Source organism: Falco cherrug, chromosome 10, assembly GCF_023634085.1.
Source record: "Falco cherrug isolate bFalChe1 chromosome 10, bFalChe1.pri, whole genome shotgun sequence".
NCBI classification, from domain to species: Eukaryota; Metazoa; Chordata; class Aves; order Falconiformes; family Falconidae; genus Falco; species Falco cherrug.
In genome coordinates this window covers 7,354,658-7,379,547 of record NC_073706.1, presented here as the reverse complement: position 1 = coordinate 7,379,547, position 24,890 = coordinate 7,354,658, and the positions used below count along the sequence as shown (strand labels likewise).

General features: G+C 37.5%; 1 protein-coding gene across 2 annotated transcripts in view; it reads right to left on the bottom strand.

The window, feature by feature from the left end:
- The window catches only part of ARFGEF2 (ADP ribosylation factor guanine nucleotide exchange factor 2), a 39,573-nt gene that overhangs the window by 4,236 nt on the left and 10,447 nt on the right, over window positions 1–24,890 (bottom strand). The window contains exons 5-38 of one of the 2 annotated variants that reach the window (XM_055723086.1): window positions 24,688–24,867; window positions 24,041–24,260; window positions 23,298–23,369; window positions 22,832–22,980; window positions 22,274–22,404; window positions 21,500–21,734; window positions 21,139–21,238; window positions 20,774–20,913; window positions 19,568–19,676; window positions 18,866–19,067; window positions 17,997–18,108; window positions 17,201–17,406; window positions 16,184–16,268; window positions 15,924–16,095; window positions 14,595–14,746; window positions 14,290–14,418; window positions 13,759–13,917; window positions 12,434–12,581; window positions 11,407–11,506; window positions 10,023–10,063; window positions 9,767–9,936; window positions 8,135–8,286; window positions 7,783–7,955; window positions 7,479–7,639; window positions 6,525–6,655; window positions 6,299–6,428; window positions 5,734–5,869; window positions 4,830–4,968; window positions 4,686–4,740; window positions 4,302–4,416; window positions 3,909–4,039; window positions 2,687–2,855; window positions 2,152–2,290; window positions 952–1,069 (exon numbers count right to left, since the gene is read on the bottom strand). In XM_055723086.1, coding sequence (XP_055579061.1) covers window positions 952–1,069; window positions 2,152–2,290; window positions 2,687–2,855; window positions 3,909–4,039; window positions 4,302–4,416; window positions 4,686–4,740; window positions 4,830–4,968; window positions 5,734–5,869; window positions 6,299–6,428; window positions 6,525–6,655; window positions 7,479–7,639; window positions 7,783–7,955; window positions 8,135–8,286; window positions 9,767–9,936; window positions 10,023–10,063; window positions 11,407–11,506; window positions 12,434–12,581; window positions 13,759–13,917; window positions 14,290–14,418; window positions 14,595–14,746; window positions 15,924–16,095; window positions 16,184–16,268; window positions 17,201–17,406; window positions 17,997–18,108; window positions 18,866–19,067; window positions 19,568–19,676; window positions 20,774–20,913; window positions 21,139–21,238; window positions 21,500–21,734; window positions 22,274–22,404; window positions 22,832–22,980; window positions 23,298–23,369; window positions 24,041–24,260; window positions 24,688–24,867 — 4,761 coding nt within the window. The remainder of the gene's footprint in view (window positions 1–951; window positions 1,070–2,151; window positions 2,291–2,686; window positions 2,856–3,908; window positions 4,040–4,301; window positions 4,417–4,685; window positions 4,741–4,829; window positions 4,969–5,733; window positions 5,870–6,298; window positions 6,429–6,524; window positions 6,656–7,478; window positions 7,640–7,782; window positions 7,956–8,134; window positions 8,287–9,766; window positions 9,937–10,022; window positions 10,064–11,406; window positions 11,507–12,433; window positions 12,582–13,758; window positions 13,918–14,289; window positions 14,419–14,594; window positions 14,747–15,923; window positions 16,096–16,183; window positions 16,269–17,200; window positions 17,407–17,996; window positions 18,109–18,865; window positions 19,068–19,567; window positions 19,677–20,773; window positions 20,914–21,138; window positions 21,239–21,499; window positions 21,735–22,273; window positions 22,405–22,831; window positions 22,981–23,297; window positions 23,370–24,040; window positions 24,261–24,687; window positions 24,868–24,890) is intronic. The other variant, XM_055723088.1, reaches the window with a different exon arrangement.

Sequence of the window (24,890 nt, the reverse complement as noted above, 5' to 3'; positions counted from 1 at the left end):
AAGCAGCCTATATCCCTTATTCCTGTTACAATCTTTCAACTCTTTTCCAGCTCCATGACACTTTTGATATGGGGGATCAGAACTGAACGCTGTATTCAAGATGCACATCTGTCATGAATTTACACAACAAGAAATATGTTTTGTCCTCTATTCCTTTCCTAACAGTGCTCAGTATTAGTTACAGGGAAAGTTAACAGAACACTTCCACCACAGAACTTCTATAATAAAAAAAGATACTAGGATTGTGTACTAAGAAATGGCCAAGTTGCAATATTACCTAAAAGATAAAGAAGCCAAGCCACCACTACTCCCAATTTCTTAAAATATTGGTAAATTGCAATAAAACATTCCAAATTACACAAGAGTGAAATGAAACTACACGCTTTGCAAAACAGAAAAAAAGATACCCCAGGAAAAATATACTTTAAAAAACACGAAGTTCAACACTACTGGAAAGTTTAAAAAAACCAAAGTAAGCAACTTCCAGAAATTTCTCTGCACATCCTAATGTAGCAACTATTTGCAATGTTGTGAATATTTTCCTCAAAAGGGCCAAGATACTGAAAATTATTTTTTGCCATTACTGTCCAGAACCAGAATTCCAATTTTATAGTAGTGAAATTTACTGCTACCATTCTTGTGCAGCTGTAATACAGCACAAGCCCATCCTTTATTGCACACTCATTAAGCTTCTCTATGGAAATTCTGCAGTAATTCTATCAATATTTATATACATCTGTGAATTTCATGGATGCTGTCCAATTTTGTTATAATGTAGAATGCTTTCAAAAAAATGGAGATGTAACAGCTGCTGTATTTCAAGGAGAATACATGCTATGCAAGTGAACTAGCCACCTTACAATAGGAATGATAACAAAGACTGAATTCAACAGAAACAGAAATGAAAAAATACCTAAATGCAAACAGCCATGACTTCCAGTCTGTTCTTACCTTTTCATCACTGATTTTTAGTGTTTTTGTTAAAAGCAATAGCAGGAGGTTGGTCCAAGCTTCTCTGTGGCTTTCTGAGTTCACGGTAATAAAATACGCCAGGGCTTCACTGCATACACTATGATGACAGTTCAGACAAACCATAAAGAAAACCCATTAAAAGCTTCTATAACATGTACTGTTTGTCTCGTCATAGGGTATTTTGTTTTCAATCACGATGCATTTCCATGGGAGATTTTTCAATCACATGCAACAACTTTAATTACACAAATTTTTCTTGATTTTTCTTTTACAGTAGTTGTCACAGGTAACTGAACTGAAATAGTTTTCATGGGATCAACAAAGAACCACAGAGTCAGAGGTGGAAGAGTCTGATTTTCCTCATAAACATTCTGTAACTGTGTCATCACCTTCAACCAGCAAACATTATTTCCTGATCCTTACACTGGGACAGCTTAGGCATACACTGGGACAGCTCTCCCCCTCCATAACTAGATGGCTTTAATAAAAATCTGCAGAGCTCAGCACCTCGGATTAAAGAGGGATTACTACTGTATTAATACATTTTTGGTTCTTGCTGTAGGCTGTCAACACAAGGTACAAACTGTACCACTTACTATGGCTTTTTTGGGGCACCGATTTAATTAAAGAAATAGAACCTCCCCTTTTTACACACTAAAAAGATTAATATGTCCACAGATGCCAATAAATCAGAAAGCTAGTGAAATCCACTGCACTACAGACAACGGCAAGTTTAAGAGTCTTTCACATTTGATTAGAGATTAGTACTCTGAACTTTCATGTACTGACAACTCGCTTTTCAAATAAAGGTGACCCCAATACCAGATACATTTAGCATAATTCAACATTTACCTAAGTTCCAGGTATACAGCAGCTTATACTGCACTCTGTTTAGACTATGATACCTCTGAATATCATTATATACTCAGATGTGAAAAGTATTCATACACCACCATTTTTGTAAAGAAAACCTTAGGTCAAGCAAGAAGGTGCTTCATTTACTCCAAATAGATTGCTTCCTCATTGCTAAATTAGCTTTTAATGAACAGTGGTCATATCTGTCTGTCTGTATCTCCATATAGTTTGCACACTCTGCTCACAAACTTAGAACATTTGTGTCCAGGGATGCACTGTACCGGCTGAAAACAGAACACATCAGAACCAAGCTGATGCTCTTACCTCAGCAGTCGTCGTTGTATAGCATCCCAGGAGTCTCGGCGGTTTTCATCCACATACATTCGAAACAGTATTCTCAAGCAACAAGCCAAGCTGCTGGTCTCTTGTTTTAAGAGATTGGGTTTTGACTTACCCTTGAACCCTAGAAATCAGTTTATACATAGGGAGAAAGAGATAATTCACGTTTGTCGTTACTAGCCAAGAGGTAATGTCTATCAACAACACTTTCACTAGTGAGCAGTAACGATTTATTATCCCACTATTACTTCCTCCTCCCTGATTTTTGATCGAGACCTAATCTATTTATAAATAGATATTTAACTACAGTAGTACCAACTGCGTAGCTCTACTTTAATCAAAAAAGCAGACAATTTAGCAAACAATTATTCAAGTCATCAGGAAGGAGACAAGCAGTAAAAGCATGCAACGGTGTCAGATTAACTGTAGAGATTATTGCAATGGTATACTTCTGTATCTCAATAGCTACAACTGCAAGTGGAACTCAGTATTTTTCTTAAACTAAAAATAGAAGCCTCACCTGCTCTCCATAACACAGTTCGCTGTTCATAATTTGAATTAAAGGCTTTTGAAAATGAATGAGACTCTTGTAGACAATCTAGTAACTTAAAGAGGTGATGTGATGACATATATTTATACATTCCTTGGTCTTCTGTGTCAATGTGGATGTCTGCATCCAATGCATCTCGCTAAAGGGGGGTGTGGGGGCAGGGAGGCGGAGAGAGAGTGTGAGAGAGACTTCGATACTTCACAGACCATACATACACCACTAACTCCAGATTCCTTTTTTAGGTACACGTGAACAATACAACAACACAGCAGAACAATCCTGTCAAATCTCAGAGTTGTACTCTTCAGTAGGACATTTTAAGAGAGAAGTTATGTTCTATCCTAGTAATTGATAAGAAAAAGAAATAATCAAGAACAAGGGAAGAGCCTCCTTTATCAAGGCTGAAACAGCCATAGTAATACAACAGAATATTTCTTCTCCTCCAAGAGCTGACAGAGTAGAGGTCTGCCAAGTTCTGAAAAACATCGAAATGAACCACAAAAATAGTGCAAGTTGTTGCACAGTGTAGAAATCCCCCATCTTTGGCTAAAGTTCGGTTTCGTAAAATTGGTCATTATTTTTATCTACTTTCACTAGGAATTTAACTGTAACATCCCCAAAACACTGCCTGAAGGCACTAGCCCAGACTTCTGGCTTAGGGCTTTATTAACATAGGCAAGCAAGAGCTACCTTGCACTATTCCCTGGAATCAGAATTTTCAGAAACAGGGACCTCTCAGAGGCAGGTAATGAGTTAAATCTTGAACATTAACTTTGCTAAAGTTCAACTTCTGCATCTTCTCCTGTGTAAACACCTAGAGGCTGAGCAAAGCCTCAACATGGCTACATAAAGAATTTTGAAGACATTCAGGCTAACGACAGGAAAGAATGCTCTCCCCAAAGCAAACAAAATATGTTCTTGACGAGTATGTATTCATGACAATACATTATATTGGTAGTAAAAATAATGGTAATATAATTATAATAACCCAGCAGGCAGACTATCAGGAAACACTGGAGGCAATCAAAAAAAAAAAAAAGTACAGCTTAATGAGAAATGACACACATATTCAGGGTAGCGCTGAGAGTTAGGAAAAGAAACTATATACTCTATTTTGTAAACACATTTCAGAGCATTTGATAGTCTTTGTATTTTACTGCCACAGCAAGGTCATAAATAAGTTCGATGGTACCTGAGCTGCAGCCATGTGCTCAGCATCTTCCTTCTTGCTTGTTGCTGGATAGAACACTATATTATCAATGGTTTGTATCAATTCCAGCTGTACCACACACTTTATCAGGAGGCCAGCAAATAGTTTCTGATCTAATGAAATGAAGTAAACGCAAGTTTCAGAAGCTATTTATGACAATTCACTTAAAACAGGCTAGCAAAACACTACATCACCATTAGCATTTTGCTATTTAGTGATGCTGCAAATTATCTCACCAAGAGAGAATTTCTCTGCAAGGCATAAACAAGTTGTAAAGATGTACCCCAAGTTTAGAGTGCCCAAAAACTTTCTCTACAGAAGTGGACTAAGAGTGGCTATAAAAGTTTATTAAACAAACTTGTATGTTTTCCTTACTTGTATAAGGACCACCTTTCCAGCTCTCATCTGTTGGATTTGAAAATTGACTTTGTCCTCTTTCTGAAGCATTTTTATCCATGCTGCTTAAAGACTGGTGATCTAGGTCTAAATCCTAGAAGAGAATGCAGAACAATTCTAGCAATCCAAAACACTACTAACCAGCTATCAGTTTTCAGATGAGTACACTAATCTTAGATTCAGAAGTTTCCTGCATCCATTTTTTATCTCTTATTTTACGATGACACCAAGTACAAACTAATGTCAATGCCTAGTATTTGCTGAGTGTTCGCTGTCAAGCATATTCACTACAGTAAAATATTTTGAAAGCTAACCTAACAGAAAACCCTTCAAGTTAGTTTGTTGCACTGAATTAACTCTTACCCAATGTTTTTCCACCGAATCTTCCTCCATTCCCACAGGCCTCCACGTCAGCAAGCTTCACAAAGTTGGAGGGGGAGGAAAAAAAAGTAAATATTGTTGCTCTGGAATCAAGTATTAGTATGAGAATTAAGTTTATGAACTTACACATGAGGAATAGTAGTTTTGAAGATTTCTAGCATACAATTGCATGTCTGGCCCCAGACTTCAGGGCTGAATTTCTGTCCATTTAGTATTACCAGATTTTCCAGGCAGTTTGTACCTGATCGAGCCAACTGCTCATTATCTGCAAAATAAGCGTTCCATATTTATCAACTTACACGTCAATGAAAAACTAAAGCATTTTCTGTTACTGCCCCGTTAAACATTTTTACTACTGTTTAATGCATAGTATATTAGCTCAAAGCCTAAAGTATATTACAATAATATCAAGCTTAGAACCTACTGAAAAAAATAGGGTTTAAAAATAGATATCATAAGACTAAAATCCAAAACGGTGAAGACAAAGGACAAGACAGAAGCAGAAAGGAAGCACACAGTGAGACAAAGGAAGGAAAAGCACCAATTAGAAACTTAAGATTTCCTTCAAGGGAGTCCCCTCACGTTCCACGCCAGCAATATGCAAGATTTCAAGCATAAGAGTTGGAGCCCCCAACACTCCACAGTCTTTAGAAAAGTCATATTTAAAAGTACTTGGGGGGGGGGAAGCAGGGATCCGAATGTATACATGCACATATATGTGTAAATAAATAAGACATTTTATCCATGCAGCCAAATGAAGAAGGGTTAATGGCCGAAGATTAACACAACTCTTCAAAAGCTTTCGCTCTGCCACAATAGCACCATAAATGCATTATAAACACACTAACACAAGAGCTGCCTAACTGATTAAACAGAATGATGCTCTAGTATTTAAGATACTGCAGCCACCTATTACACAACATTGTCCTAATAGTAGTTTTAATTCTGCCAAAATTCAGTTAACTTTCCCCTTCTTGAGAAATGAGCATTTCTGAAAAATACATTAAAAGATAACAAGTAAATGAGCTACCTTGTTTTACACACCAGTGTAACTGTGCAAGTATGTCAGGAAGAAGGATCTCATTTAAAGCTTCATAAAATTGTGTAAATACATCACAGATTGCATAAAGTGCATGGTTGCATGTAGTGGTCATCCATTCAGATTTCTATGAGAAAAAAAAAAAAAGTCTTTGGTTTTATATGGGTTCTTCTATGATGACAGCACTTGGCTTACGCATGGCTATTCAACAAAGGACATAGCCTCTGAGGAGAGGAGTAGAATTTAAATAAAACTAAAAAGCCTCACTACTGCAGATGTCTTGTCAGAAGCATTTAGCTGGCCACATGAATACTCTTCAGAAAATTACACATTTTGAAACATTCAAGGAGAATATTCTCCTTGAAAATATTCACACAGAACAGACAGATAGGTCACTGGATACTGTGACAAGTTTTGTATGTGCCACAGAATACAACAATGTATCATTACATCTGGGGCAGCATGGAGTGGAAATACACAGACAAGATAAACAATAAGCTGCCTCCATTGTCCGAGTTCTTAAAAAAACTAATAGTTGCTTGCTTTTTGGTTTTACCTCTGTTTGTTGCTCAGGGAGTTTCATATTATCAAAAATCCGAAATACAATTCTGAACAGATCTTGCCACCAGTGCTTTTCAAAGGTATGTCCATAACTCTTCATTATTTCAAACATCACTGTTAAGCCCCTATAAACAACCCAAACAAATAAAGATGATGTTAAAATGTAGACCTGTGATCTCTTTACTAACTGAATTAAAAAAAAAAAGCACAAGCTTTATTACCTTGTTCGAACATCTAATTTGCAACGATTGATGATACAAGAAAGTTCAAATAAAATGGGAAACCATCCTCTAACCCATACTCTGTCCCCAGGAGCAACATTCATGTCATCACTTGTGTATTCTCTTAATACCTTGGAGACAGGCAGGAAGAAGAGAGATTTTTTTAAAAAAAAGGAAAAACCCTCAAAACTATCTTTCAATCTGACACATTTAGATACTCCTAGTGGCACAGGCAAAATTGAAAAGTTACTTAGTTTCTACCGTAACACTCAAATCCTGTAAAATAGTTGTTTCAGATTTGTGAAAATAATAGAAAAAGGTTCATGGAAAATAAATACTTAAATCTGTTTTACTTAAGTCCTGCTAAAGGCTTTACAAGTACAAAGATTTAAACTTTGGGAAGCAAGTTTAACAGTGACAGGCAACAATTTTATAAATATAGGTAGTAAGGAAATCAAGTTCGGCATAAACCAGTTCTACACTTTTCTGGCACACTGAATACAGCATGCACATCCTGCAGTGGTAACGTGCAACAGCAATCTAACGCCAGGCTCTTTTCAGCAAAGTCATTATTGTATTAAGTATTCACACAACAGACTGATGTAGAACAATATGCATGCTTGTAACCAATTTCACTATACTTCATTAGGGTGACAGAACACAAAAGTATTGTTTTCCAAGTCACCCTAACACTATAAAAAAAAAAGCACTATTTAATGCAGTTAATTCCAATTTAGACTGATGAGACTTAAAATTTTTTAATTAGCTCTAGTTTACTGCTTACATAATACCAAAGAAACTCCTAATTCGGAATAAAATTTTAATACAAACAGTTGCTGCTGGGAGACTGAAGTTTTGAGTCTAAAATGCTCTTTCTTTGTTACAAGATTAGTCTCAATGTAACAGCAGAAGATAGTGTAAGAATACACAAGGGTAAAAATTAAAAGAAGATACCTGCGGTCTTTCTGAAACATATTTTGCACAATACCGAATAAGTCTAATAGCTTCCATGCTGGTGTCCGGAAATGCAACATTACAGGCAAACTCAGAAAGACATTTTACTGCATCCTGAAATGAGTCAATTGCAGCTGGAAAGTGCTGTTGAAAAATATTTGCTGTGAAGAACAAACAAATATGCTTATTAAATTCTACTGATACCGAAATCCATAGACAAACTGGCATTGATCTAGATATGTCAGCACCAGAATCACAGCAGCTAAGTTCATTTGGGTACTTTTATCTGTCAAGTATTACTTACTAACTATGTGTGCTGTAGTTTGAAAGGCCAGCTCCACAATATTTCCATCGTGGTCTGATGCTGCTTGATGAAAGACTGCAAAGATATTTTTCCAGCCTGAACGAATATTGCCAGCTTGAGAGTTCACCATCTGAGCAATACAGCGTATTACCATGTCCCGAATAGTTGGAGATCTTAAAAAAAAAAAATAAAAAAATAAAAAGGAAAGTAAAACATTCACTAGTGGCACAATTTCATGCTGGCACAAAGTAATCATGCCACTTCGGTGTACATGACCATCTAACCCACATCAAGTAACACCTTTTTAAATAGGACTCAAGCAAGCTAACACAGAAATTGCAGTGCATCACACCTGTTTTTCTTCATAATATGCTCAAAAGGCCTTAGGAAGTCCTTCTGGAAGCGGAAGTTGGCTAATTCTCCCTTCTCAAGAAATTTCATTGACAGCTGCCTTAATGAGTCTACTGCAAAGATGGCAACATCTTCATTAGGGTTACATCCAACCTAGAAGAAGATCATATTTTCAAACACTTTCCAGCTAATATATTACTTATAAGAGTAATAAATTTATCACTCAAGTTTCACGTCAGCCCACTAAAAATTACTAGCACATTCTAGTTTTCAGATATTTAGAAAATCGGGGGTTACTTTCAGAGAGGGCTTTCACTGTCATTTGATCCAACTAAACAGACCCATGGATTTTGTATGCCAAAAGCGCAGAACTATTATAGCCAGCTAGACACTAAAAAACAAATCAAGTTAAAAAAACCCACCCAAACAAGGTTCAGTTTCCTACGGAAAATAAGTGTTGTTCCAGGATCATCCATACATATTTTAGAGGAAAACTCACTTAGCATTTGATCAGAAGGGTAAAACAATGACAAAGAAAAGTTACAAATACAAAATTGTAACAAAGTGATTAAAGATCATTCCCATAAACATTTCCATTTCTTTTTATACACTTTAGATTTTTAAATAGGTGCTTTTTGTTGGGGTCTGCAGCAGGTCTGCAGATAAGTTAGTTGACTTCAAAGACTTAGCCGTGTACCTTTAAGATGGCTACAAATTGTCAGGTATGTAAACAGGATGTGAAGAATCGGAACTTAGAACCGCAGCATACGGGCACCTACAGCAACAGCAAATAGCAAGCAAGGAAAGGGACACAAACCTATCAGGGTCTAACACCTGCTACCACCTTCCCAAGGAAACCGCCAACCGGATTGTTTCTTATTTAAAGAATTAATCAACCATGCTGATAAAATCCAGCAAGACAAGGAATTCTTTGGTCTTGAAGGTTTTACAAATTGGTTTGGTTTGTCAGGATGGATAAAGAGCCTTTTGCAAAGCACTATGCTTATCATGATTGTAATCATAGTAGTATTATTATTATTTTCTTGCTTATTGTCATGTATGCGTAAAAGCTTAGATCGTGTTGTGAATCAGGCCCTGCTTGTACAAAAGGAAGAAGGGGGAATTGTTGGAGAATGGCTGGATGAGAAGGGTCACAGATCATTAGAGCATTTGTACGAGCAAAGCCAAATCTAACTGGTGTGCTATCAAGACTAGGCCTCAGCTGAGGTTGCCAGCTGTGCTGATGGCTGCGGAGTTGCAGGGACACCGTGGCCTTAACAGGCTTCACAAACAATTCTGAGGAGGTATGTGCAGTAATGATAAAGAAGTTATGTAAGCTAGCTAACCGCAAGTAGGAGGACCACGTAAATGACTAGGTAGTGATTCTAGCCAACCATAGACTGCTGAGTATGCATAATTAGATACACTGTATAAATAAGAGCGATTCGTGCTAATGAAGGCAATCATGCTTTATCACTCATACTGAGTCTGCTGCATGTTATTCCCCACCGCTTGCAGCTTTCAATGCTTTTTTTTTTGAAGTCACAACCTGTACTAAGAACATAAAAGGAAAAAGTTCATTAAAGAAGTCATGCCATTCATGTATGTTCTGTAACTTGATTTTAAAATATACCTTATTGAAGTGATCTCCAATCACATGCCAAATCCTTGACCACTGCAGCCTAATACGATTCATGTTGTAATACGATATCTCCACTATCTTCTGCAGGCTGAACATGCGCGGATGGTGCGGGGAAGCCAGCTCATCCATGGAAACAGCACACAGCCACCGGACAAAGTCAACTGAACGTTAAAAACATGCTACTGTTAACTTCAGGATGTTACATTGCAAGAGTTTCTGTAACCCACCAAATGGTCAGCATACATACCTATTGCATTTCCATCCAGCCTAGTTGATCCTGTAAATATCCTATGGAACAAATAAATGAGTTGCAGTTTTAGCTGCACATGCATAAGAGTCAAACACATCTTAGTGCTGTAGGCAAGTGTCAGCACAGCTCCTGGAGGTACTTTACAAATCCTCCATGCCACGAGCTCTGCAACTGTTTTATTCTTACTCCTTGGCAGCAGTTCATGCCCTTCTCCTAGTTTAAGCATTCTCTTCCCTGCAGAGAGTCACAGTCTACTATGCTGTTGCCCCACTGCAGGAAACAGGCACAGGCTCACAGTTTTATCCAGGGCAAGTAGTGCTGGAACACTAACTTGGGTGAGAGTATGTTAAATTTCACAGGGAGAATAAAGAGACATTAAAACAACCCAAACTTTGCTGCAAGACCTTCCTGGATGCCAGCCACCTGCTTGATCTGTACATGGTTCAAGAATACTGGAAGTTGTGGCTGTCAAAATAGCAGAAATATTATGGATGCACCATTGTCCCTTCTTCCCCTTCAGCTCTCCAGAGCCTTGAGAGGAGTTCAGACCACTGATAGTGGTTCATACTGAACACTGACAAGTGGCGAACATTCCCAAATCTTTTAGACTTTGATACGGTAACAGATACATTTATGTTACAATAAATACTACAAGTCTGAGCATGTGATTCTACAGACTTGCCCAACAGTTTCAATAAATATAAAAAAGTCCCCTTCCTATGAAGGTTTATGATAGAAGCATCTCTTTAGACAACATTTTAGAAGGCCAGATGAGAAAGACAACAATTTAGACAAGAATGCAGTGACTAATGAATAATGAGCTGAAGAACAGCAAGTAAAGAAATGCTGAAATGCTGAAGTTCACGAGATCAAAGAAAACTGCATGATGTAATAGGATAAGGGCATTTATTAGTTGCAGATACCTGTCCTGTTCAGGCTAAAAAAAAAACACCCAACAAAACAGACCCCAAATAAACAGAACCAAGAAAACCCACCCAAATACACATACGTGTAAGTCACTGACAATTATCAGACAGATCTGTAAAGCAAGACTAGCTAAATACTGTAATACCAACCTAATTCTGGTCTTCATTGCCTTATTCAAAGAAAAGGCGTAAGGACACATGCATACACACAGTGCCCCTTCTCACAATACACTACATTAGCTGTATTGCCAGTCTTTCTTTTGTGACTATTACTTGCCTAAAGACACATACTTATTGGGTCCAGAGAAAGCAGCTGCATTCAAGCATCAGCATCCTGCTCACAAGAGAAATATGCTTTAAGAACAAAATCCCCTGTCAGAGTCTGCAAACCAAGTGAGGATGGTCAGTAACTTCAAGCCACATTTTTCCCCAGAAAGATATTATATTCTCAGTACCTGTCTACTGCTACCACTACACTCTGTGAACTGGTCTCTCCCACAGACTCTTGAATGCTCGCCATATGCCGTTTATCAGCTCCACTTCCAACGAGGTTACCTGAAAACCAGTATAAAGTCATGATTTCATGATGCTATATATTAACCCCAACTTTAAACAAGCAGACAAAGAGTGACTACTTCCAATTAGCTTATAATTTACATGGAGCAGATGGTACCTTTGCCAGATCTGTACCAACTTATACAAAATTAAACATCCAGTAAGAGGTATGGGTTTTTTTCCCCTTAGGGCATTGTGTTTTGACCAGCACATTTATTAAGATTGTCTAATGCTATTAAGCTTGGAAATGATAAAATACTATTTTAAAATATGAACTCTAAGTCAGATACAAGTGGTTAATGCTGGGCACAGTTCTGCTATATTCAGCATCATCATGATGTAAAGCATCAACTCCAGAGTATTTTCAAATTAAAATGTTTCCCTGATGGTCTTCCAAAGATTAAGGCAACTTGCCTCGTCCCTCTAATTTACAACTTAAAATCTAAGGTCTGTTTCTTTCACATACTGCAGGAACAATAGGAACTGGAACAGCAAGCCCAACATGCAGAGGTAAGAAATTCCTGTGGAAAACCAGTTATAGGTAATTGAAACATCTATTAATTCCTAAAGATAAATGGTTTACATTTTTGCTACTAAAACAGAGCACAAAAAGAATGAACCGGTTACACTGGTAACAAAACAATGCCTTCATAAGGATGGTAAAAGTTTTGACGAGAACATATTCCAACAAATAAATCTGGAGGAGTTTTGTTAAATAGCTTAACCCAATTACAAAGTTAGAATATATTTGGTAATTACAAATACTTTTGAAATATATGGTTCCATTTTTTAAAGTTTCATTAATTCAATACAGCTTCCCATGGAAGCAAGTAAATATATTTTAGTATCTTACAGCATTGAGCTTTCTTAGCCATCATACTTCATTTATATGCATGTCTTTGTGAAGTCCAAGATTATTAATCTTACCTAATCCCAGGCCCATAAACTCTTCCCCTCCAGATGCATAGCCTTTAATGGTTCCTTCCCTTTCACGCCCAGAGCCAGACAAATACCGAGTTTTCACTCCAGTTCCTATAAGTTGTGCTAGTTCCAGCTGGCTAATACATTTCAAGATCTAAAACCAAAAATATTTAAACATTGTGTTCCTGGACACCATCATATTTTTATTCCTAACATACATTTAATATTTATAAACCTTTCCAGGTTCTCTAACCTTTAAAACAACTTTGACAATGGTAACATTTTGATGTAGCTCAATTATTACTAATGTAACTAGAAATAAAGCAGAGTGATTCATATACCACCAGCTGCCACAAACCATTCCAATATGAGAAAAAATAAACAGTACACAAAAATCTAGTTTGGAGCTGAAACTATTAGAGGAAACCTTTTTATTACTTCTTACAGCATCAACTTCAAAATTATAAACAACTTGGAGTTAATCTGATAGAGTTCATTGTCCCAGAGCAATGAAAAGACAGGGTTATTGCAGCTACCACTTTGAGTAATGATGTTCCAACACAAGACAGTGAAAATGCTAAAATTGTGCCATGCCATCAGCACAGAATGGACTCCTCCTTCCTTCTTACTCCCCCACTGCAACATCCCTTGGACTAGCACAAGCATTTGTGAGGGTATGGTATAGGCCAGGCCCAAGTAATCAGTCAGCTAGAGTAGCATTTGGCTCATCATGTAGCCAAAGACTAGTGCCAGAGAACATAACACAGCAGGAACAACCCTTTTAGCAGCAACACAGTTATAGATGTGATTAAAGAGCTCCTGAAAAATAGCTTTTAGAAAATACCTATGATCCCGATAGCCTAACCTTACCTATCTGCCACCAAGTTACTTCAGCCCTAGTTTTTCATGTGGTCATGGAGTGTTGCCAAACACTGCATAGACAAGTCTGAACCTGTGAGTTTGAATATTTTTATGTGAACAAGAATACAATAGTTTCTGCGTAGAACTCCCTGAAGTCAAATGAGACTTTTAGTATGGTTTTATTTCCATATCAAAAGTACCGCAAAAATTACAATCAGTCACATGATATCTATAGGGTCTGGCAAAAAAAATGCAGTGCATTATTATGTATATACACATACACACATATATACACATATAAAACCCCCACTAACAAAATAATGCACTTGACCCACATTTTAAAGAGGGTTCTGACACATGCTGGGAGCTAAATGCAGTAACCGAAGACTGAAAGTAGTAGAAGAAAAAAAAAATCCTGCAAGTTTTCAAAGGACAACACAGTTATGCTATTTAAAATAATCAAGGTTTACCTCATGCCAAGAATTCCCAAGATAATTGCCATCTGTGTGAGCAACTGTAATAAGTGTCTTGATGGTATCTATGTTCTTCTGTTTCATTTCTGTAATACTGGAACTGGCCGTCAACAAGGAAAACCGAGCAAGGGCTTGTACATAAGCATCTCGTTCAAGCTACAAAACAGAGAAACAAGCATCGTCATCAAGTCCCTGAAGAGCTAGAGAAAGCTACTTGTCCCGCATGCCTACGCTATTTTCTTTCTATGTATAGTTGGCACTATTGGAGTACTTTCCAGCTGAAGGAGAGTAGGATGACAGTTAGCAAACACTCTTAATAGAGGACTCAGCAACAAAAGGAAAGCAGAGTTGAATAAAAGCTTGGTATCAAGATCTTGAACTAAAACAAGATGGTAATATTTTACTTTGCCATTTCAAAAAAGCAGCTAAGATGCTTCATTTTCTATGTATGACGTGTTCATAATTCTTCCTCTGCCTCCCAGAGCCTACACCGCCCTTAGCAAGCCCCATACTAAGTCTTATACAAACCTGCATTCCGAAGATACAGGCTATTCTAATTGCACAGCGTATTCCCTCCAAACAAAGGGATGCAACTTCGGTGTCATCGCAGTTCTGCAAGCCAACACTGTAAGCTGCCAGCAATGGAGTCCATACAAGCTAAAGAAAGAAATTAAGTTCAGAAGCCTATTAACAGTTCTAGCCCAGAACACCAGGTAACTGCAACCAAATATATCTCAAGAATCCACCTGCATTACTTAACGCTTCAGAGTAATTTTCTTTTTACATGCTTAAAAATCATAACACTGAAGATAAAAGGAGAACTTCACACTCACTTTGAACATGGGTCTGACGTGATCCAGATGAGTGGCACTTGTAAAAGGAGCCTTTGCGTGGCTTACTGCCTCCATGAGGGCTTTAGCTGTTTTAGCCATCTGTTCCATCTCCAAGTTGTACAACAACCTTCGCTGCTTCTCATTAGCTACACCTAAGGAGAACACCGCACAGTTGCATTGGTTTCTTTTTCATAGAAGCATATTCCATGTCTTCATGCTGAGCATCACAAAAAGTTAAATAAAAGATATTGAAAAAGAAATTAAAGATAAAAATCTTCCAGAATGTTAGAATTCAGGAGACAGTCTTAGGCTGCAAGCAAGGAACTCCAGCACTAAATCCCACACCCCAACTTCAAGCTTTATTCTATACAAAGTAACAAATTTAGCCCTTTATTATACACCACACGTTATGACATAATCATTAGAACTCAGTGAGGCATACTCTAAGTCACTCTGCCTATGAAAATGGATGGCAAATCCTTCATCTTAGGCTGACAGCCTCAAAACAAAACTAGCCCTCACCAACTTTATAAATAGTAAGTATAAGGATAAAGAAACATTAAGTTAAAGTTGCAACTTCAGTTTTCAAGCAACCTAACTTTGTTCTTATTTTCATCCAGGAAACCTGCAAACAGCACTGAAAACACTGAAAAAAACCACTGGGCTGAAGATTCAGAATTAACTAATTTGTATTAAATTAATACCTGCTATTCTGAGTAAAAGCAGAGTACAGCTGGCGATACTGGTTTCTAGTATACACTACACACAGGACTCCTCATTTGGTCTAGATGAGGACAGGTGACTACAGAAAATTACAAACTCTCTGATCTCTGTTTTTTTCAAAGATTATCACAAGGACTGTGCCACTTGCCAGCATATGAACTATGACATGCTACTGACAGGGAGACCAAAAAAACCCACCCAAAACAAAAACCCACCTGTTGTCTAGCACACAAAGACAGGAAGTTAACTCAAAGTAAATGTCACCTTCAGTTATTCTACCATTTCCTGCCCTCACACTTCTGTTTTTTTTTTTTAAATAATTAAAAAAAAGAAAAAAAAAAATCAACCCCGAATTTAGTTTCTAGTGCCTCTCTGCAATGGTGCCAGATGCACTTACACAGCTATGTTTCCATCACAGAAGGAGCAGTATTAAGTAATAACTGAGCCAGTTTCATTCCAAATATCTATATTAGCCATTATAAATGTAATTTATGAATTGCACAGTGATGTTTTCAAAAAGGGATCTGAACTCCACTATGCCATCCTGAAAGTTACTGCAATAGTTCAAGAGCACTGTGGTCTTTCCAGTTTCTAGTTCCTTCTTACTTGGTTTACTACACTTCGTTGTAATTGCGTATTCTTTTGTCTCTTTCATTGCAATTTTCTTTCCTTCTATTTCTTCATAGATTGTGGATAAATACTCTACTGGCAGGTCTTTACTATCATTGATTCCTCGATTCATTTTAATGTATTGCTCCTTTGTCATTTTATTTTTAACCTGCAAAAAGAATGGAAGTTCAGATTTTGAATGCAAGTTCCATCCAGTGAAATTTGAAGCTCTACAAGTTCATTTCTTAAATTTTTACCTGCGGACTGTGCAAGTCTGTAGTCAACATTATAATAGAGTATGCCAAAACATAGGCAGTGTCAGCGCTAGCAAATAGTGTTTGCCTAAGGGAGAAAACCACAAAACAAGTTTTTAGAGCCCAAATTCCTCAATCCATTAGCTCTATGTCTGCATGCAAGAAAAACACCCAGAAGTGCTATGTATTCAACCAAAGAGCTAGCAGTGCCTAAAATTAGTCTTTAGAAACGTATGAAGCCCCAAATGTTTTAAAAAGCAAATAAAGGGGAGGGGGAGAGGGGGAGAGGGGGAATAAAAGAATCTTCTTCACAATGTTGAAAACTAGAGATGACTGAAATTTTCAAGTCCATTCCAAAGAGATTATACAATATCCTCCTTTGGGTAATCCTACAAAAGCTAAACACCAGCTTACTTTTCACTCCCACGGTTTCATAAACAATTATACAAAACCAACCCCAGTGATGCACCAGCTGGACTAAGGCACAGGAACCAATTAAGCCTGAACACATAGCTAAACTTCAATGCTGGTTTATTGCATTAGAAACAATAGTAACACTGCCTACTTCATGTCAACTAACATACCTATGTTTGTTCAACATCTAATGGGAAAGCAGAAACACATGTAACAACATATTAGCCGTTTCTGCCATGTATTTTTAAATTTAACAATTGCTAATGCTTACTACTGTTGTTTACACTTGACTGATCTACATTGAGGAACAAAACAGCTAATTACACGAACAATTTAATATACTCAGGGCTTCCCTCTACTCATAATCCCTTCTAGCAAGCATTTGGGATTTCATGAATGCCAGCATCAATACTTTCTACCCAAAGTTTCCATTTTGCCTAGCTGCTGAAGAGGTTCAGCACCAATATTACCAACATGATCTGCTCCTCACACAAGCCTGTAGAAGTTCCTGACCTGGTATGAGCCCGAGTTGCACCCTGCCCCTCAGGGCCACAAACAATACAGCCGTTCTTCAGGCACATATCCCATACAAAGGTTTTGAATTACCGTTGGTTGCATTCAATATATCTAGCAGCAAACTTCTCCATTAATCTATCAATCTTCTGGGCTTCACCTGGTAGGCGAAAACCTTCCAGAAATATACGCAGAGCGGAGACAAAGTCTTTTCCACAGAAATCAAGCTGGTCTACATAGGCATACATCACTTCCTTGTTAAACTTGTTGCTTTCCCCAAGAAATTCCCCTACTTGAGTCTAAAAACACAAAAGACAGTTATTACTGTGTAATTCAACTGCCAGCTTTGCAAGAAAGTTTATAGTAAGAGAATTGCACAGCTCTCAGTTTTGTAAGACTGATGCACTTCACTGAGCAGGCAGAGCAACCGTTAGAGGGATAAGAAACGAGGGTCATTAGAAATGACTTTAGACTGCATAGTCTTGCTTTTCTCACTTCCCAAAGCAAGATCTGCACTACTGTAGAGCCAAGGAAATCTGAACGGTGCCCAGTTTCACATGCAGTAGAGAATGATTTGCCACTGCAGCACATGCTATTCCTTTGCTGGCAAAACACCAGCTAATGCAGAACTAGATAAAAATGCATGTTCCCACTTACAGAGAATCCCTTCATCACTTTATAGTAAACACAGCTACTTTGCTAAAAAGCCTGGGACAGCAAGTAAATAGAAAGTAGCATTGGTATTAAGTACTTTCATTAGAACCCTTACACTTTAGTTCATATTTCATAGATAGATAACTGAAAGAGAGAGTGCATACAGACACCAGAAGACAGTGGAGAAGATGATGAAGCAAAAGTATTAATTATCTTATGTTGCATGTAGCCTTACAGAACAAAGGCGTTCTTCTTGGTGCAAGAACTGTGCAATGTCCTCTGCTGTAGTGCCAAGCATTCCCTGCTCCTGTAGATACTGTATTCCTCTCTTTGGTTTTTTATTAAACCTGTTCAGATAAAAACATGGGGAAAGCGAGACATACAATTGAAAAATATCACAGCCTACAAAATTTTAGTTTTGCAGAGCCCTTATAAACCAGAAGATTCTGTGCTATAGCTCTACGTCTTTTTTTCTACTTAGAAGAAAGTAAAAAAATGTGCAACAAATTATTGACTATAGCACACCACAGGCTATATCTCATAAGGTATCATTTGCTGATAAGCTTAAAAGTTATTGCTGGAAAAGTCATACAAACACTGACCCTTTTGAAATACTGAAAATTAGAGACTTTCCATGAAATGTTAAAAATGTTGCTGTTCAAGACCTTTTTACAGCATTTACAGACATAAAGATCTTCAAATTAATGAAGAAGTAGTAAAGCACAACTGGACAACGATTTAGTTCTCCAAGCTATTTCAATAAGATAACAAATGGTGTAAAAGCTGTAAGAGAATATTAAGCCCGCCTGCTCAAATCAATTTCCCTCTAGGTACACCCACACTTTCCTCCCTTGTGTGGCTGAACCAGCACAAAGGAAAGCTGTGAAACCACCCTCCAACTCTACCCAAGATTTCACTGAATTCCTTTTAACTACAGTAGCCTCCAGCATTAGCTTTTGACAACAGCAGGCAAGAGTCTTCAGCATTAAGATCAATTTGTAAGTGTCCCTACAGATTTGACTGTGTAAGACCATAAGCAACAACATGGGTGTACACATAGCTTTTTAGTAGTGAGCTTCTTTTTTCCTGTCATACTGGACTTACAGTTCTATCCCATGTTCAATTATTTCCTTTTGTTGCTTGATGACTTCAAATTGCTCAGGATCATCTGGAACAGTGGTCTGTGTACCAACACTTCCAACTCCTGATGAAACAGTGGAGTCCAACGAACTCACACTACTCCGTCTCCCTCCACTCTCAAGGCATTTACCTTCAGCCACTTCCTGTTCAGATGGTTTATATGAACCTATTTATGAACATGGTGAGACTTAATTATCCTGCTCTGTCAAAAGGTTTTAACTATAGAACTTTTTAGTAGAAACTTATGAGTCAATACACATATTTTACCATGTATATTTTCTGGCAGTCTACACTACATGAAGATGCTATTCTGATGCAGTTCTGCCTTTTGTTGGATTATTTTAGAAGAGCAGCAGCAGCTAAGAGAAATTCTTGTACTTCAGCTTAATAACTCCAAGATTTGTCATATGTCTGGTCTTACATAAGCCAGTTCTTATAGTGTAGACAATGGCCTGGCTAAAGCTCTGCAACAGAACCGGGTTATTTGAACCAGACACTTGGAAAGTAAGTTAATGTAACAGCATTAACAATTGTTCATAAAATACTTCATTTGCATAAACAAATCTATATGTAAAAACCTAGCATCTACACTTCTGAATACCTTTCTAAACACTGAATACACACAAAGACAAACAAATTAGTCTCTCCATAGGTAAACAATCTTACCCAAGCTAGCCTGATGATTGGGGTTCACATAAAGGTCTTTGCTCCATTCTACCATACATTTTAAAATAGAAACCAAACATTCAAGTCCTTTTTTCCTCAGGCTTAGTTCCTAAAACACAAAAACCAAACAATAAAATCACCATAATAAAAAAATCCCCAAACCAATACATGTCTATCCACAAGTGTTTAGAAAGCATTACATCACACCATTCAAATCTTAGAGAGTTTGTCAGTTGGGGGAAATTAATGGTTATATAAAGTTCCTGCCCCTTGACTACTTAGGTTGGATACATCCGGGCCAAGAGCAACCATAACCAGACTGACATGAGAACACCTTCCAGCTGCTTTAAACAGATGTTCTCTCAACAACAGATAAGTACAACCAAGGGGCAATATACATCAAATCCAAAACACAGCCCCTTTGTTGTGTGAATGATTACGACCATCCACTAGGGTCTCTGCAGTGTCAGATCTTTCCCCAAGCAAGACAAACATCTCCACTACCTTAGCTGTACAGTAAACAGTTCTATTCAACGTCTACAACAAAAGTGTCATGGGTTTTACTTCCATTTTCTGATCAAATGACCATGGGAGGTGGGGTGGATGTCAAGCAAGCATTGATACAATGCTAACCAGAGGCGTGAGGTGCACTCAGTTCTGAGACCAACACTGGCACCAAGTTCACTTCAGCGCTGAAAGTCATTAGGCTGGGCTAGAAAAACGGTGCTGTAGGACAAGGCAACACCAGACATATCTGTTCTTGCTGAAAAGCACTCTATACTCCACCCTCCCTCTAAGGACTGGGAATGGGAAAACATAATTTTAAAAATAAAATACTTGTGGTGGAGATACTGCACAAAAAGTTTGTGCAAAGCAAACATAATAAAGGTACTGCTGGTTCATAAGCCCCAGAAGGAAAGTCATTTCAATAAGGCAGCGGAAGGCTCATCGATTCTCTCTCCCATTGCAGCCCAACCAAAGTGCCCAGGACAAGCCTAGTCTCACAATGCAAATATGCAGCAAAATCACCATGTAAATTAATCATACTGCCTCAGCATCCGATTGCAGATTACCTAACTAATACAAAGTAACATCAGTGGGTTACAGAAAACACAAACCACTGGAAGTATTAATAACAATGCAGACACAGCACCATCTATGAAAAAAATAGATTGTTCCCCTTAACTTGAAAGCTTTATTTCTTACCTGTAAAGGCGTCATTCCCAACTCATGCCCACTTCGTCCCTGTGCGATTTTTGACAAATCATTTACAAGGCGTTCAAAGATATTAGCAGCATTTAAATCACAGTCATAGTTAACATAAATATCCACTACACACTGGGCATCTTGAAAATAAAAGAAAGCACAAGTATTAGGATTCAGTGTAATAGCATTTTAAGAAGGAATCAGCCAGCTAGAGCAGGCGGGGGGATGAATCCAGACATTTAACCTAAGGACTACAGGGTCAAATTAAATTTTTCTCACTTAAAAATTGTAAATGGCATTTATCTTCAAAATGATTTTCATCTGTTGCCAGAGGAAGTGACTGCTTTTCATAACAATCAAAATACCTGCACAAATTCTAGTTAAAGTCTGAATCACCATCCATTTGTGTTCAAAGGAGCTTGAAGAAGTCTCTAGAATATTCAAGAAGATCTCTTTGAAGAACACCTGCAAAATAAATGAAACAAAGGACTTGATCTGAAACTTATTAGAACCATGTCAAATGTACAAATTAATTTATACTCGGTAATTTCTCTTGAGAAGTATCATCTCCTGCACATTAGAATTTGAATGCAGTAGTAATATACTATTTTAGTAAGCAAACAAAACCAAGACATTAACCTCTAAGTTCCAGCTGTCTTTTTATCATTGCAGTATTTTTACTTGGGAAGCAGAACATCATACAAGTCAGACAAAAATATATCTCACCTCAATCTGCATTTTTAAATGGGTCTTAAAATTCGAAAGCAGTGTGAGAAAGATGGCAAGAGAGAGCTCAAATACATCAGGAACAGAAGAGACTCCATTTTTAGATAATGCTACACAAAGATATTGCTTGATTGCATTGATGAACATCTCGTGTGTCCTGAAAACTGGACCAGCATTCTGCAGTACCGAGAGAAGAAGCTGAAGAGACACTATCTTAGAACGCAATTCATGGGATCTAGAAAAAAAAAATCAACATGAAATATATTTTTATTGTCTTTCTGAATACATACTTGTATTCAACATGAGTACTAGAGCATTTCTTCCATGTCAAATAGAAATGACTGCTATTTTAATTCATTTAAATGTGGAGGGGCAGGAGGAGTGGAAGTCAGCCTGCAAGTGATATTGGACAACATCTACCATCTAAATTTGGAGATTTTCCAGCAGTATTAACATCTGAAGACTAACAGCACTGTTGCACCTATTATCCTAGGAAGCATTCCCCTACTCCTCCACCAAAACCTTCACAAATACTATGTGGCCTAGTCAAGGCCACTTCAACTGATAGATTAACAAGCCCATTACACAAAAAAACGCCTCAAGTATTGTTTTTTTTTTTATTATTTGAAGCAAGTTTCAATACTAGATTCATCAAGGTAACTAAAAAAAAAGGGCCTGACAGGTGAATTTTGATACCTGTTTTACTATACAGCAGCTATTTAACTGTCCCTGAAAGCTACCTGAAGAGAACAGTGTAATAAATAGTCTCATTACTTGGGATCTGGTGGCCCATCACCAAGTGGTTTCATGGAGAGCTTGCACAATGACCTGAAGACAAGGAAGGCATCCTTTTGTAGAACATGGGAAAATCTGGCAGCAGCTGGATGTCCAGATAGATCTGTTTCCTTGAGAGCAAGAAACACAACATGACATCTTCAGTGAGACAAAGGAACAGAGCAATTAGAAAGATTCCACAGCTCCTCTGAGAATTAGCTACAGATTTAAAAAAAAAAAAAAAAAAGAAAAGGTACATATGGCAAATTTTAAACTAAGCCTAAACAGGACTACAAGTGATCTGGATTTTTTTCCACACATGTTGATCAACTCTTCCCATATGCCCCCACCCTGTATTAACATACAACTAAATTTTAGAACAGCTGTTTTCAATACCTACTTAAATTGCAGTTGGTGCTTCCTTTTCAAAGCTGAACAGGTCACATACATTAAAGCTTCTGTCCCTTTTCCCTTCCCAAAATTCCACTCTATTAGTTGGCATAATAAAACCACTTCTCCTTTCCTAACTACATATTAGCATCCAGTGAAGTTATTTACCAGATTATCAGTGGAGGAAACAGATTGCCCATCATCTGGAATCCCGTTTGTTTGTACATTTTCACTGCTAGAGCCAGAGAGAACAGTATCTGCAGTCTCTAATGCAGGTAGAGCCGTAACTGTTTCTGTTACCTGCTTTTCTTCAGCCACTAAAGGGGAAAAAGAGGAAAAATTATTAAAATCACCCACTGAGCTTTTTTTATCCCATGACTTCACGAAGCTCTACAACCAAGTGGGACAGAAGCAGCACTGGTAAACTAGAAGGTTTCTCAGTTACCAGCAAAAGAATACTATGAGACAACAAAAACCTGGCCTTACTGCCTTAGTAGGTGTTCTTAACAAGATACTCAATAACAAACAAACAGAAAAAAGCCACCCAACCCCCAAACTTCCATGCTTTTATAATCGCAGGAATAAAAGTTTGGCAATACATATGCAACTATTTTACTTTAGAAGATTTTGCTACCTTTCACAGCTGACTTGACCACATCTTCCAAGATTCCTTTAACCACTTCCTTTCCTCCATCAGTTGTTTCCTCTAATGAAACACAGGTAATTTTGAATTTAGTACTTTCATTTAGGAAGAGGATTAAAAGGAGAAGCGTGACAGAGGTAGAAGGGTTAAAAATTATAGACTTTCTTTTGTAGTTCTCCTCTAAAGCCATATCCAAGAAGCCACACAAAAATACTCATTGATGCAATTCCTGTTGTTTAAAATCAAAACACTGCTATTTTTAATGCAGTGAGTTTGTTGTTTCTATTTATCAACTGTTAAAAACTTAGTTTTGGAATATCCTACATTCCTAATTTGGATACAGTATGTGCTTATGATAAGGTCTTCACAATACATATTATTTTTACCACAGGACTTCAATTACCTCAAAGTTATTCTATCACTTCCCATATACCATAATTATTCTCTTCCTTTCCTTCACCTTTATCAACCTAATCAAGTCAAATTCCAGTATAATTCCATATAGATAAACCATATATAGTTTTAGTAGAATTCTAGAGAAAACATGAGCCTTTGTCATAGTTTTCATGTTGTAGACATGAGCAGAGGATGGCCTGTATACTACAAGTGAGAAAAGCCAAGCATAATTTGAGCTAGTAATGCCAGTCAACTCCTCCCCAAAATAGCCTAAAAAGAGCATTTTCCAACAGAAACATTGTAACTGAAAGCAATCAACACAACCTAATCCTGTTCACCTGATGCTGGAAGAGTCAGATCCTGCTCCAACTTCACATCTCCATTTTCTGTTCTCTCAGGCTCACCGTTGGTTAATTCCACGCTTGGAGGAACAGTGGGTTTGCCCTCCTGATAGCTGTGCTTTAACTGACCAGTCTTCGGAGACTTGGACATCCCTTGAATTGCAGGAGACTGGGATTTTTGCTGATTCGTTTTTTCTGCGTCTCTGGATTCTTGTATCTTGAAAAACCAATATGAAAAAGTTAATCTAAGGCATAAAACATGACAAGGGAAACCAGATGTCTAAGATGACTGATGTTCCTTTATGAATTCTTGTGTTAACAGAGGGAAACAATGAAAATATGATCACTTGGCCAATTAAATTAAAAAGATGTGTTTCAAGTCTATTTTAAAAGCACCGGTCATTTGTTTATATGAAGCCATTTGATAGAAACCACAGCGTGAAACCTTGTTATCAGCAATGAGCTTCATATTTTATTTTTAATCAGTCAGCATGCTTCACTACAGGATTGACAGGATTTCTTTTTAAATTATAAATCAATAGATACCCAACTATGACAGACCCATTACAAATAATAATAAAAAAGTGTTCTGTTCATTTGTCAAACCTAAACATTTGAGATGAGCAAAAGTAATAGTTACATACAGCTTGATTTTCCATCCGTGTAAAAATGACATTTAACATCTGTGTAAGGGTAGCTTTGGCAGTTGTCTGATTAATAAGATTTTTACTGGCCAGATAGATGTTGTAGCAGGTTCTAACAGTCTGAAGAATTGTTCCTTCATGAATTTCTATATACGGAGATGTTACTGCAGTGAGGAGAGCCTGAAAATCCATAACAGTAAAAA